General features: G+C 40.5%; 1 protein-coding gene across 2 annotated transcripts in view; it reads left to right on the top strand.

The window, feature by feature from the left end:
- Positions 1–621: 621 nt before the first annotated feature.
- Positions 622–15551, top strand: part of AGBL1 (AGBL carboxypeptidase 1) — a gene marked incomplete at its 5' end in the record, with an annotated part of 817668 nt that continues 802738 nt past the window's right edge. Inside the window, one exon of one of the 2 annotated variants that reach the window (XM_079127372.1) lies at positions 622–687. In XM_079127372.1, the coding sequence (XP_078983498.1) occupies positions 637–687 (51 nt within the window). The remainder of the gene's footprint in view (positions 688–15551) is intronic. The other variant, XM_079127371.1, reaches the window with a different exon arrangement.

Here is a 15551-nt window from a genome sequence, read left to right on the forward strand (position 1 = left end):
GTCAAACCCTACCTCTATAGGGTTACTGTGAAAATAAATTGACTGTGTAAATGACTTAGTCCATAGAAAATGTTCAGAGTAGTTATTTTCCTTCTTAGCTAGAGCTTCTGTCCCTAAGCCTGGGACCTCAGGGGGCCCTGGGCTTCTGTGCCCTGAACTGCCACAGTTGTGCAAGCACTCTTGGATCTCCTGTTACAACTGGGAGCCGGCAACAGACCAAAATAAAGGGAGGGGGGCAAGTGGAGAGGGCAGAGCGAGCCTCTGGAGGGAGTCTGACCAGGTCAGCTGGGAATGCCTGTCAGCCATCCAGGGTGGCTTCTCCTCTGCCCGGCTCCTACGTGGGCCTGGAGGTGGGTGAGTGACTCACACGGGTGCCCTCCCCACCCATGTGCCCAAATGCTCAGTCCTCCCCAGAGCCGGGGCTCACCTAATCCCCACAGTGGGAGTCGGGGGGCATTCGCGCCTGTGCTGATGTCTAGGGTTGCACGGCTGTGACTTCACACTCAGCAGCATGTGCAGCTGAGGCCTCCGTGCAGCAGTCTTCTGCGAGGCGGGTAGCGAGGTCAGCTTGGCAGCGCCTCCTCTCCAGCCCGGATCAGGCCTCAGGAAACCGGTGCCCCAGGACCAGAGGAGGGAATGGCTGAACAAGAAGCAAGCGGGCTGCAGGTCCTGTTGCGCACACTTCAGGTAGGGAGTGGCGGAGAGGGTGCCGATGTGGCTGGTTGGGTCTTTGCCCGGCTGCCCTCTTTTGGAGCTGTGCACACACAGTCCCCTCTGGCAGCCAGTGGCCCTGTTTGCTAACTAGGCAATAGAGCAGGAGTGAGCTCTCACCTTGAAGCTGACCTAAGTGATGCTGTGGTGTTTAAATATTAAACACGACAATGTTGTTGATTGCTCTGCTTAAATTATTGAACCTGGTAGGATCAGAGGCTGCAGCTAAAAGATCCAGATGGAAAAGATGGGGAAAAAGCATTTCTGGCAAATGAAGGAGGCATATTAAAGCTTTCTGAACAAGGTTGGGGACCTGCTGGGAGCTAGTAGAACTGCCTGAGAGGAAAGGGTAGCTAGGGAGGGGACTTGTCTGGGTTTTCCCTGCTAAATGGCTATATTACTAGTCTTCCATGCTGTATTCTTCATCAGAACAGCCTGTGATGCTTAATAACCGTGCATGTTCTTGGCCAGGATTTGGCCAGGATCTGGCCAGAGTCATCTGAATCACCCAGGGTTAGGAACCAGGGAATCTGCCTTCCACCTTCCAGGTGATTCTGTTCACCCCCAATTTTTAGAATCTTTGTTCTAGAGCCGTGGTTTGTAAACTTGACTGCATTGGAGTCACTTGGAGAGTTTTAAAAAATACTGATGCCTGGAATGAAATCCCCAAAGACCTGGATTTGATTGATCTGGGGAGTAACCTGAGCATTAAAATTCTGAAAACTCCTTGGAGGGGTCTTTATGTGCAGCTAAGATTGAGAACCACTGCTTTAGAGACTTGGGAAGTTACTTGCGCTTAACTGGATTCAGAGGATGCCAGAGCTCAAAGAGGCCCAAAGGGTCTTCCCTACTGGGATTTTAAAACCTGAAGTTCATGGATGGGGGTGTGTGTCACAGAACAATAATCTACAGGTGGTTCATGAACCCGCGCCTCCACTGAAATGTAAACCTTTTGCTCATATGTTCATTTTTCCCTGCTGTGAAAAGCTTCCTTAATTTTCCTGTGATCTTAAGATTTGCATTCCTAAAAAGTTTTAGAACCAATAAACTCAAATGACACTTGTATAGCTAAGGAAACCCAGTCCTAAAAATGAACTAGGCTCCTCAAACATCACTCAATTATTTAACAGAAGAATTGGGACTAGCAATCAAGAACTTTAAAATTTGATTGACTCATACAAGGCAAGAACATATCTGGGTCAGGGGCTGAAGGTGGGGGTGGACCTCAAAATGAATTTGCAAAATACACTGAAAATATTTTGTCTAGCTGGGTGATTTGATTGCCAGATGTAAGTCAACATTCTAAGCATCTTTCTAACTTTCGACCGGTTATATGAAAATCTTGAGTAACTGTGAGCCAAACGGCTGAGAGCCTCTAATAAACAGTATTTTCCTTGCACTTACTGTCTAGAAAAAGAGGAACGTAGTAAGCTGGTATTAGGGATCTGGTGAAAATGACTGTCCTGCAGTTGGCCTGGAGGTTACTGTAGGTTGAGCTTGATCTCCTGTCTTCCTACTAGAGGGAATTTATAATTGATATTTAGAATGATCACTCCAGGGCACATCATGATCTCAATTGTCAAAGATTTAATTATGTTCACTAGGCCCAACATAGTTCCCAATTAACCAGAACATTAAAATAACACCAACACACTTCCTCTGTATACTCCAGACGATCAGAATTTGCTTATAGAATTGACCCAGGTTCCCAGACTGGCTCCCACAAAGTGTTTCCATTTGTCCTGTCTCAGTCCCCGTAGAAGTCAGAATTTTGAAATACTTTAGAACCTAGAGAATATGTTCTGTGGAATAATCTTTCATGATGGGTTTTATGTCCTGTCCCTGCTCTTTCCCCCATAAACTTTAACTAGGGGAGCCCACACAGCCTCTTGGGGGGTGGGTAACTGGACCACTCTTAATTGGGGGTCCCAAAATACTTACCAATTCAAACTAATCCCTTGGTATTGGGGACTAAACCCAGGGGAGCGCTACCATTGAGCCATATCCCCAGCCCTTCTTTTTGTTTTTATTTTGTGACAGATTCTTGCTAAGTTGCCCAGGCTGACCTTGAACTTGGGATCCTCTTGACTTAGTTGCCCAAGTGGCTGGGATTACAGGTGTGTACCACTGTGCTGACTTACATGTCTTCTAAGAGTACCCCAGAACTTTGCCCAGGGGAGGAAGAAAGAGAATAGAGGGCCCAAAACAGCAAGCTTAGTGTCACAAATATCCCCATGACAAGATTGTAGAAGTCCCCATCCTCAATAACATCACCATTTCTTCCTCTTTGGGGTCACAAAATAAACCAGGTCAACAAGAAATATTATTTTTCTGCCTGTTACTGTTTCCCACACAAGTGGAGAAGGAGTAAGTGATTTTTCCTGCCTCAGTTTAAACACGGCCTTATCTGTGTTCTGAAAGTGTGAGAATCAATTTTCTACCGAGACATTTTCTAAGTCCCTGGACTTGACAGCTTGAGTGCGAGGCAGAAAATCAGATTGGCCCACATGGTCCTGGGTGAAAAGGAGGCCACCCCAGCACAGGTGCAAGAAGCAAAGGACTGGATCTAGCCCCATTTCTGGTACTTGCCAGCTGTTTTTCCTTAGGCAAGTGCCTCAATGTCCCTGGGCCTCCATTTATATAGCTGTAAAAGGGGGACAATAAAAATAGGTTCCTAAGCACTGTGTGTGAGGATTAAGAGAACACATTAGAAAGGCACTTGTAAGCTATAAATGGCTATTCAGATGACTGTGGTTTTTATGGTTTCCCTGGTCAAGTACACAGTGGAGTGGCTTGGAACACTTGCCCACACTTTTCATCAACCTGCCCTGCTTTTTCCTGGGTGAACTCCAATATACTTGGGAAAAAGAAAGGTGTCTCATTCTGTCTTACTCTCATCTCTCTGTGTGGTTTGAGCTAATGGGGAAGATGGGGAACTGCCAGGGTAGCAGGATGTGGGCTCCCTGCCAGCTCTCACCCCACAAGCCTTCATCCCGCAGTGTCCTGAGAAATGCCAATTAAGTACCTTATTGAAACATGAAAAATGCATAGTTATTAGATCAGCTTTGGCAGGCTCCGAGCTGTGATATGGGCACATTTTTGCTCTTTGCATTCAGACTTTATTATTTTATGCTATAGCTGCTCAAACTGAATCCCAGGTCTACATCTCTGCCAAAATGTGCATTGCTAACTCTTTCTCTAAACTTGGGTTCCAAGAACATCATCTATTATGGATTGCAAATGAGACTCCAGGATGTGGGGTTTCCTGTCTCAAGTCAGCATTGACCTTAGATAATAGAAAACATGGACTGGGGTGACCAGTCTATATTTTTCTCTTGGTCTTCCAAGGATTATTTCCAAGACAACAGGTTATTTCAGCCCCTGGGCTGCAATGAGGGGATGAGTGGAAAAATGATGACTGATATGTTTCATTCATAGCACTTAGGAGTTTTGCTTCCAAAACATGTGTTTGATAATTTCCCTTGTAGAACTTTCCATAGAGGATGTGGGAATATTCATCTATTATATTCATAGGACCAGGTGGAGAGGAAACTGAGATTTCCCCTTGGATGGAAATAGAAGGATTTGGACAAATCAAGAGAAGAATTTTCCTTTTAGATAGCAAATACTGTATAGACTTTCCAAAGCTTACCAGGATTTCTATGGTGAAGTCTGAGCTTTCTGAATTTCTTGGAGACACCTGTTTCAACATGGAAGCAGATCGAAATCTGTCTTAATTTCAAGCATCAGTGAAAGGAAAGACAAAGAAAAAGCCCATAAGGACAAATGCCAAATGGAAAAAAGAAAACTGTCCAGAAATAACATGTGTCAGTGCCTAAGGAATCATGGTGCCAAACAAAATAATGAATGGGGTGGTGGTGGCACGTAGGTGTGGCTGAGCTGGAACGGGGGCAAGTGTTCATTTGGTGTTTTTTCCAAGTCCTTGTTGCTTTCACAGTGTCTTAAACTCCTTGGAATTAAAAATTGGAGAAAATGAACAATTATTATGGATGTGCTCTGGGCCAAACTCTCACCTCCTCTGCCTCACATCACTTTCTCTGCCATTTGTGAGGGCTATGTGGCTGTTCTGCCTTACAGGTGAGAACAGCTATGGCCAAGGCTAAGCTGCTCAGGGCTCAATGACAGCAAATTGGTGAAGGGGGATGTGAAGCAACTCTTGTCACTAGGAAGCTTTTCCAATACTCTGTTTCTTAAGCAACCTAAGGTATACTTATTTATTCTTTTTGAGGAATTAGACCTTGACCTGACTAAACCTGAACACTGAGGGCACATGAATATCCTGTAAAAGAGGAAGGATTATTTAGAACTTAAGTCATCTTCCATATCCTAATTCCATTTTAAGGCAAATAACTCCTGGTAAAGGAAGGAACACTTGATTAAGGTCAATTAGATATCCTCAGTATCCATTATCCAAAAATTCATCCATCCATCCATCCATCCATCCATCCATCCATCCATCCATCCATCCATCCATTCATCTATTCATCCATCTGTCCATTGTTTTCTCTGTGCTGAAAAAGATTCAGAGAGGACTATTGGGGAGAATGATGTGCTAGGAAGATCAGGACAAACAATTGAACCTTTCTTTACTGAACTTTCTTCATCTGCAAAATGAGTATTATAATTCCTACTTAAAGAAATGCCATCTCCCTATGGTATTGAGTTTGATTAAAACAGAAAGTCAACAAAGGAGAAGAAAGTAGATGGAGATGGAAGTTTGCCCAAATTCTGGAGGGTTTTGAGTGACAGGCTTCAAGTTCACTGTGCCCTTGGTAGTGGCTCCATATCCCTGAATGTCAGTGATGGGATCATAGCTAAGGTGACAGTTCTACAGTCATTTGGGCTGGATGACATTGGATATGACTGAAACACCATTTTTTTTCTTATCAAAGAATATGGTGTGTCTTTACCCCCACCCCCATTCTTGACCTGAATCTCCTCTTATGCCTGCCTCCAACCCTGTAGCCTCAACCTTGAGCCCTTCCTGTTACTTACCTGACTCCTGCCTGTCACCTCATCCCAAACCTCTCCCCAACCCTATTCCCACCCCTTGGTGGAAAGCTGGGATGAATTGAGGCTCAGAGATGGTGGGAGGAGAACTTTTCTAAAATACTTGATTTTTTGGTTTTAATTTGGAAGAAATGCAAGATATTCTAAGGGCAGCATTAAAAATGTTCTTTCATCCAAGCAGCTCTGACAGAATGATTGAATTAAAACAGCCAGAGTTGAGTCAAAAATTCTCATCCCTGCTTGTGAACTGAGGGTGGATGGCATTTACATGTCCCAAGTCCAAATTCTGGATCTGTCTCCTTGAAAACCCACCTTTGCAAGGCAGAGGATAAAGCTCAGGGGGACAGCATTGCTTTGAGATGTAGCTGGAAATTTGGCATTGCTAGTGATATTCTGAGGTGTTGGCCATCTGAGAGACCCACGCCCACTGCAGAAAACTGTAACCTGGCAACGTTTACTACTCAATTTACCCAGTTTCTAAAACTGGAACTGGTCCGATGAGAGCCAAATACAGTTCCAGTGCAAGCCCTGGGAATGGGGGAGGTATGCTAAGCAGGAAGACAACTTGGTCAGGGATACCCATCATTGTATCTGTAATCACTGAACGGGCAGCTTCTTCATATTTCAGAAATGGGTGCGTGGAAATATATCCTCTTGGGTGTGACCTCCTTGTTCTTTTGCCAGGCCTAAAATGAAGGCAGTAGAGAGTTTGTGGAATCAGTTCTTTTTCAATCTGCAAATACTGTATGGTTCCTTCCACCAACACACAGCTGAAAACCAAGTTCTTGTCAGAGAAAAGTATGGTATAAAGTGAGAGAAAAAGAGGTCAAGAGCAAAGATTCTAGGAATGAAAAAAATTAATATAAAAGAAAGTGTTGAAGAATGGCAGAGAGTATGCTCAGTGTGTATTCTTCCCTTCCTCTCTCTCTATCATTTCTTTCTCATTGTCTCTTATTTTTTTTGGGGGGGGGGGTAAGTTTTCACAAACCAAATACACCCAGATGAACACTCTCATGCCTACTTCCTGTCACTACTCCCCAATATAACCATTATTCTGATTTCTAACACTATGGATTAGTTCTGCATGTTTTCTACTTCATTTAAGTAGAATCCCACAGCTGGACATGGTAGTGACTCAGGAGGCTGCAGCAGGAGGATTGCAAGTTCAAAACCAGCCTCAGCAAAAGCAAGGTGCTAAGCAACTCAGTGAGACCCTATCTCTAAATAAAATACAAAGTAGGGCTGGGGATGTGGCTCAATGTTCAAGAGCCACTGAGTTCAATCCCCGCTGCCACCCCGCTCCCTCCCCCCAAAATAGAACCCTACAGTAAGGCTTCTTTTGTACCTGGCTTCTATGCTTAACATTGTGAGACTCCTTCAGTTTGTGCTTATAGTTAAAAATGTTCATTCTCATTGCTGAACAGTGTGACATTGTGTGATTATATCACAATTGTTTTGTCCATTCTAGAGTTGGTGATATTTGGGGCAGTTTCCAGTTTGGGGCTATAATAAAATAGTGCTGCTATAAACATTCTAGTATGTGTCTTTGTAAACATGTGTGCATGTATGTTAGGCATATACCTAGTAGTGAAGTTGCAATGCCATAGGGAACCCACATCTTCAGCCTTAGTAGATAATGACAAAATGTTTTCAAATTGGTGGCTCTAGAATATACACCCATAGATGCCACTAATTGTTGAGAGATCTGGATGTTCCACCCGCTTGCCAGAACTGCCTAACACATAGTTATAGCTGAAAGTGAGTTGAGTGCTTCCCTCTAAGGATTCTGTAGGATTCATGTGTTTATGTGTTCAATTCCCCCTACTTGGCCCCTTTCATAACAATAGTTAAAATAATAACTCACATTTATTAAACAGTTTATGTAAGTCAGGAGCCATATGATGCTCTTCATATGCATCATCTCATTTAATCTTTGCAACCATCCTAGGAGGTGGGTAATATTATTATCCTCATTTTAAAGCTCTCAAATGGAATCTCACAGAGAGGTTAACAAATTTCCTGTGTTCACAAAGTGAGCAAGTGGTAGAGCTGGGATTTGAGTGGAGGGAAACTCACACCAGCAGAAGCACCCTTGTTAAGAACCCTTGACTCTTTAAGGGAAAGGAGGGGCATTGGGGAGATTCTGTGTAGATTTTCCAAGGTGTAGGTGTCTGCTGGGGAACATGAAGTTTTCCACTTGGTAGATCTGGGGAAGTGGCAGCTGTCCCTACAGTCTGGTAGAACTGGCCCAGGGGGCAGAAAACAGGTGCCCAGAGCAAGGATAGGCAAATTCTTTCTGTAAAGGATTGGAAGATTTTTCGGCTTCCTAGGCCATAGGATCTCTGTTGCAGCTACTCAATGTTGCTCATGTAAGCTGTCGACAAGACACAAATGTATGGTCATGGCTGTGTGCCAGTATAACTTTATGGACAAAAACAGGTGGTAGGTTGGTTTTGGCCCATGGAATATAGTGTGTTGGCTCTGGCCTGAAGACCTTGGGCTTCAAGCCTGGAGACCTGACCCTCAAGCCAATAGTTCTGGAGCAGCTGAAGGCCATCTTCTGCTGCAGATTGCCAAGCGGGAACACAGTTGGGTGTTCTCCTCCATCCCAGGCTGCGCTTTCTGCAAAGCTGCGCATCCTATCATGTCTCTGTATGTCAGTTCTTCTCAGAGGAAGTCTGGCAGATCCTGAAATTCAGAGTGCCCATGTCCCTGAGTCTCCTGCTGCCCTCCAAGGCATCTGCAGAGATGAAGCTCCTGTCTGTCAGCCTCCTGGGATGGAGTGCAGAGCATGCCAGAAGCACTGATCCATGTAAGGTGACTGCCCTGCAGACGCCATCTGCATTCCATGGCACCGTCAACACACAACCCCTGTGCAAACCAGCATATCTCAAACCAGGTTCTGAGGAACACCCGTGTTTCCCAAGATGCAAGTGGGTGGTCTACTCAAGAAGGGCAAGGGAAATAGATTTGAAATGTCAGGATAGATTCATTTACTAGATTTCTTCACTGAAGGAGCCTCAACTTTTAAAATCTTTAAAAACATTTATGACTTTTAATTTTCAGTTTAATTTTATTTTACTCAGGGTGGACCTGACAGCACATTTTGTTATCCTGTCATTATATGTCTCACCTGTCAATCTGTGTAGTCCCTGAGAATCATTTCCATGCTCCTTCCCTTCTTCTACCAGGATTGGAATCTTGTCTATCTTGTTCAATTTTTATCCCTACTATTTAAACCACTGCCTGGAGCACGGTAGTTGATTGACTAATAAAATGTGCATGGTATATTAACAAATTTGGGCTCTAATTTACAGCATTTCTAAATCATCTTGGAAATGGGATAAATTTCTTGATCAAGCCCTCATAAGTTATTAGAAATCCATGGAACACATTTGGTTTTAGGTCAATGCCATGTTTCATTTCTACTGGCTGACTGTTTCCTGGCCTGGAAATGGGCCTTGGCATGTTGATATGAGTGGATTTAAAGTCATTTCTATTGGAAACCCAGAGTAATTTTTCTGCTTGGTTAATTCCACCAGTTTGATGACTCTACAACCCATCTGTAGACCTTAAGTTGACATGAATTCTTGTCCTTAGTCGATTGGGAGGAAAAAAATTAAGCAACAGATGTGGAGGTTTAGAAAAAGATTCTTCCTGGAGGCTCAAGAGCCACTCTGATTCTGATCAGGAAGCCATATGGTGATAAGAATGGCTTTAGCTTCAGGTTTCAGATTAAAGGCAGGGTCAGATTTCAGAGTTGGGGTATCTGATGAAACTTTTCCTAGGGGACTTGGAAAAAAGCAGCTTAGTCAATAAATGGTCAGTAATGAGTTCTCCTTCACCCTTCCCCAGCCCCCAAAACAATATGCATGAACATTTCTAATCTCCAGATCCCACCAAGCAGTGTGAGCTTGATGTCCTGCATTCCTGACCCTGGAGCATCCTTATCCCAGCCCTCAAAGACAGACTTAACCTAAGTGGCTCCTAGAAGGACTCTGCAGGTATCTCTTACTTTTCACACTGGCTGGATAAATGCCATAAGCAATTCTCATTTTCTCCTTGACATTCATTATTCAATCATAACATCTTTATTATGTGTAGATGTAGGGGAAAACGTCCTAAATGACAGCTAATGACAGTTTTGGAGGAAAATTGTGGAAATGATAATATTTGAAGGAAAATGCATATTGTAATTCTGGGAGTGTTCTTGCCATGAGCCCCTAACATTTGTTGAGTACTTACTATGTGCCAGGAAACGTTCTAAGCTTTTTCTGTGTCTTATCTCATGGGAGCCTCACAACAATCCTGTGAGGTAGGTATGACTCTTTTCCCTCTTCAAAGATGAGGAACACAAAGCACTTGATGGAGGTTGTGCAACCTTCAAGTAGCAGTGAGCAGACTTGAACCCTGGCACAATCTGACTCTAGGCTTTATGGAATTCTACCCATCAGGATATAACACCCCTTTTTCTTTTCCTGTCCTTTCTCTGCCGATCATATTTTTCCTGATTAAAGTAAAACAAGCTCATTATTTTAAAAAATTAATTAATATGTAGTTATAAATTATAGAAAGTAAAAATCCTCCCCATCAAATCCCACTCCCTGAAAACAACTTCTTAAGAATTTTGTGAATATTCCTTTTGATATTTGTGTGTATATACACATACATATACAATAACATAATATATAAATATCTATAATATTATATTTCTTGACTGTATATCTATATCTCTATCATTTTAACACACTATTATGCAATTAACTTTTCCTTCATATCAATATGAATGAATATTTCAAGCTGGCAATATAGACTAGCACAATCTTTTGTGATGGTTATGTAGTCATTTGTGTATGGATATACCATAATCTAAATAAACAGAAGTGTATTTTTTCTTCTAGTGCTTCACTTGAACTTTATTTTTTCTTATGTTCTTTATTTTTTGATATCCATATAACACATTTTATCAGTTAGCTTAATCAAACACTTCTTTCATGGATTACTTTTAGCTGCCAAACTTTCTCCCCATGATCCAACTTTTATATTGAATGATGTTTAAATTTCACACCATGCATTCTCTTTTTCTTAAGCTTTGTTGCTTTCATAGAACTCTTCTGCCATCCCACGTGCTAACAAAATTATGGTCCTAAATTTTCTTCTTCTGGAAGGTCCTGTTCTTGTACCATCCAATAGAGGTCTTCATGATAACAATTGGAAGTTTTATACTTAGTATAAATATTTATTTAAAATGAACATATGTAGGATTTTTTGGTCAAGTTTTAGGAGGCCAGAGTTGGTTTTGGATATTCCTACTGGCTTTCTGTTTGATTTCAGTCTTCTGGGAGACATCCTCTAAGTATATATTTATGGTTTTCAGATGTCAGTGATAGATTTGTCCAGCACTATAATCTATTTCCTTGATAGATTATGGATACCATGTTATTGTTTGTTGATGTGTTGAATATTTCCCTGTGCCAGATGCTGAAATACATTGTGGGTGGCAAGACTCTTAGAATCTTATCAGCCATAAGCTTTCTACTGAAATTCTTTTTTTTTAATTGTAAACAAATGGGATCATGTTGTTTCTCTGTTTGTACATGGCGTAAAGGCATACCATTTGTGTAATCACAAATTTAAATAGGGTAATGCTGTTTGATTCATTCTGTTATTTTTCCCCTTCCCCTCACCCCTACCACCCCTCTTTTCCCTCTATACAGTCCTTCCTTCCTCCATTCTTGCCCCCTCCCTAACCCTAACTCTAAAACTAACACTAACCCCACCCACCCCCCATTATGTGTCATCATCCATTTATTAGCGATATCATTCGTCCTTTGGTTTTTTGAGATTGGCTTATCTAACTTAGCATGATATTCTCCAATTTCATCCATGCCTGCAAATGCCATAATTTTATCATTCTTTATGGCTGAGTAATATTCCATTGTATAAATATATCACAGTTTCTTTATCCATTCATCAATTGAAGGACATCTAGGTTTGTTCAACAATCTGGGTTATTGTGAATTGAGCAGCTATGAACATTGATATAGCTGTATCTCTGTAGTATGCTGATTTGAATTAAGTCCTTTGGGTATAGGCCAAGGAGTGGGATAGCTGGGTGCAAGCTTTCTGAGGAATCTCTACACTGCTTTCCAGAGTGGCTGCACTAATTTTCAGCCCCACCAGCAATGTATGAGTGTACCTTTTCCCCACATCCTTGCCAACACCTGTTGTTGCTTGTATTCTTGATAATCACCATTCTAATTGGAGTGAGATGGAATATTAGGGTGGTTTTGATTTGCATTTCTCTTATTACTAGAGATGTTGAACATTTTTCCATGTGTTTGTTGATTGCTTGTAGATCTTCTTCTGTGAAGTGTCTCTTCATTTCCTTAGCCCATTTGTTGATTGGATTATTTGCATTCTTGGTGTAGAGTTTTTTGAGTTCTTTATAGATTCTGGAGATTAGTGCTCTATCTGAAGTATGATTGGCAAAGATTTTCTCCTACTCCATAGGCTCTTTCTTTTAGCTTTTTAGTTTGAATCTATCCCAGTTATTGATTCTTGCTTTTATTTCTTGTGCTATGGGAGTCCTGTTAAGGAAGTCTGGTCCTAAGCCGACATGTTGAAGATCTGGACCTACTTTTTCTTCTATAATCTGCAGGGTCTCTGGTCTGATTCCGAGGTCCTTAATCCATTTTGAGTTTAGTTTCATGCATGGTGAGAGATATGGGTTTAGTTTCATTCTGTTGCATATGGATTTCCAATTCTCCCAGCACCATTTGTTGAAGAGGCTATCTTTTCTCCATTGCATATTTTTGGCCCCTTTGTCTAGTATAAGAAAATTGTATTTATTTGGGTTTGTGTCCGTGTCCTCTATTCTGTACCATTGATCTACCTTTCTATTTTGGTACCAATGCCATGCCATTTTTGTTACTATTGCTTTGTAGCATAGTCGAAGATCTGGTATTGTGATACCCCCTGCTTCACTCTTTCTACTGAGGATTGCTTTAGCTATTCTGGGTTTCTTATTCTTCCAGATGAATTTCATAATTGCTTGCTCTATTTCTGTAAGGTACACCATTGGGATTTTAATTGGAATTGCACTGAATCTGTATAGCACTTTAGGTAGTATGGCCATTTTGACAATATTAATTCTTCCTATCCAAGAACATGGGAGATCTTTCCAATTTCTAAGGCTTTCTTTAATTTCTTTCTTTAGTGTTCTGTAGTTCTCATTGTACAGGTCTTTCACCTCTTTTGTGAAATTGATTCCCAAGTATTTTATTTTTTTCAAGGCTATTGTGAATGGGATAGTTTTCCTAATTATTCTTTCCAAGGATTCATCACTTATGTATAAAAATGCATTAGATTTATGTGCATTGATCTTATATCCCACTACTTTACTGAATTCACTTATGAGTTCTAAAAGTTTTCTAGTGGAATTTCCTGGTTCCTTTAAGTATATAATCATATCATCAGCAAATAGGGATAGTTTGAGTTCTTCTTTTCCTATTCGTACCCCTTTAATTTCTTTGGTCTGTCTAATTGCTCTGGCTAGTGTTTCAAGGACGATATTGAATAGAAGTGGTGAAAGAGGGCATCCCTGCCTTGTTCCAGTTTTTAGGGGGAATGCTTTCAGTTTTTCACCATTTAGAATGATATTAGCCATGGGCTTAGCATAGGTGGCCTTCACAATGTTAAGGAATGTTCCCACTGTCCCTATTTTTTCAAGTGTTTTGAGCATGAAGAGATGCTGTATTATATCAAATGCTTTTTCTGCATCTATTGAAATAATCATGTGATTCTTGACTTTAAGTCTATTGATATGGTGAATTACATTGATTGATATCGTGATGTTGAATGAACCTTGCATCCCTGGGATGAAACCCACTTGATCATGGTGCACTACCTTTTAATATGTTTTTGTATGCGATTTGCTAAGATTTTGTTGAGAATTTTTGCATCGATGTTCATTAAGGATATTGGTCTGAAATTTTCTTTCCTCGATGTGTCTCTGTCTGGTTTAGGTATCAGGATGATATTGGCTTCATAGAATGAGTTTGGGAGGATTCCCTCCTCTTCTATTTTATGGAATACTTTGAGAAGTATTGGTATGAGCTCTTCTTTAAAGGTTTTGTAGAACTCGGTTGAGAACCCATCTGGTCCCAGACTTTTCTTTGTTGGTAGGCTTTTGATGACTTCTTCTATTTCAGTACTTGAAATTGGTCTATTTAAATTGTGTATGTCCTCCTCGTTCAGTTTAGGCAATTCATATGTCTCTAGAAACCTGTTGATGTCTTTGAAATTTTCTATTTTGTTGGAGTATAGATTTTCAAAATAGCTTCTAATTATGTTTTGTATTTCAATCCTGTCTGTTGTGATATTTCCTTGTTCATTCCGAATTTTAGTGATTTGGGTTTTCTCTCGTCTTCTCTTTGTTAGTGTGGCTAAAGGTTTATCAATTTTGTTTATTTTTTCGAAGAATCAACTATTTATTTTGTCAATTTTTTGTATTGTTTCTTTTGTTTCAATTTCGTTGATTTCGGCTCTGAGTTTAACTATTTCTTGTCTTCTACTACTTTTGGTGCTGATCTGTTCTTCTTTTTCTAGGTGTTTGAGCTGTAGTGTTAGGTTGTTTATTTGTTGAGTTTTACTTCTTTTATTAAATGCGCTCCATGAAATAAATTTTCCTCTAAGTGCTTTCATAGTGTCCCAGAGATTTTGATATGATGTTTCTTTGTTCTCATTTACCTCTAAGAATTTTTTAATTTCCTTCCTAATATCTTCTGTTATCCATTCATCTTATAATAGCATATTGTTTAATCTCCAGGTGTTGGAGTAGCTTCTGTTTTTTACTCTTTCATTTATTTCTAACTTCAATCCATTATGATCTGATAGAGTACAAGGTAGTGTCTCTATCTTCTTGTATTTGCTTACATTAGCTTTGTGGCATAATATATGGTCTATTTTAGAGAAGGATCCATGTGCTGCTGAGAAGAAAGTGTATTCGCTCTTGGTTGGATGGTATATTCTATAAATGTCCGTTAAGTCTAAATTATTGATTGTGTTATTGAGATCTATGGTTTCTTTGTTCAATTTTTGTCTGGAAGATCTGTCCAGTGGTGAGAGAGGTGTGTTAAAATCACCTAGTATTATTGTGTTATGGTCTATTTGGTTTCTGAAATTGAGAAGGATTTGTTTGACATACATGGATGAGCCACTGTTTGGGGCATAGATGTTTATGATTGTTATGTCTTGCTGATTTATGGTTCCCTTAAGCAGTATGTAATGTCCTTCTTTATCCCTTTTGACTAGTTTTGACTTGAAGTCCACCTTATCTGAAATGAGGATGGATACCCCAGCTTTTTTGCTGAGTCCATGTGCATGATATGTTTTCCCCCATCCTTTCACCTTTAGTCTATGTGTATCTCTTTCTACGAGGTGAGTCTCTTGTAGGCAACATATTGTTGGATCTTTCTTTTTAGTCCAATCTGCCAGTCTATGTCTTTTGATTGATGAATTCAGGCCATTAACATTCAGGGGTGTTATTGAGATATGATTTGTATTCCTGGTCATTTGGTTCATTTTTTAAATTTTATTTATTTATTTATTTATTTGACACAACTTGGTTCCTCTTTTATTTGACTATTCCTTTAGGATAATTCCTCCCTTTGCTGATTTGCTTATTTGTTTTTCATCTCTTCCTCATGGAATATTTTGCTGAGAATGTTCTGTAATGCTGGCTTTCTTTTTGTAGATTCTTTTAGTTTTTGTTCATCATGGAAGGATTTTATTTCATCATCAAATTT

This window comes from Sciurus vulgaris (genome assembly GCF_902686455.1).
Source record: "Sciurus vulgaris genome assembly, chromosome: 2".
Taxonomy (NCBI): Eukaryota; Metazoa; Chordata; class Mammalia; order Rodentia; family Sciuridae; genus Sciurus; species Sciurus vulgaris.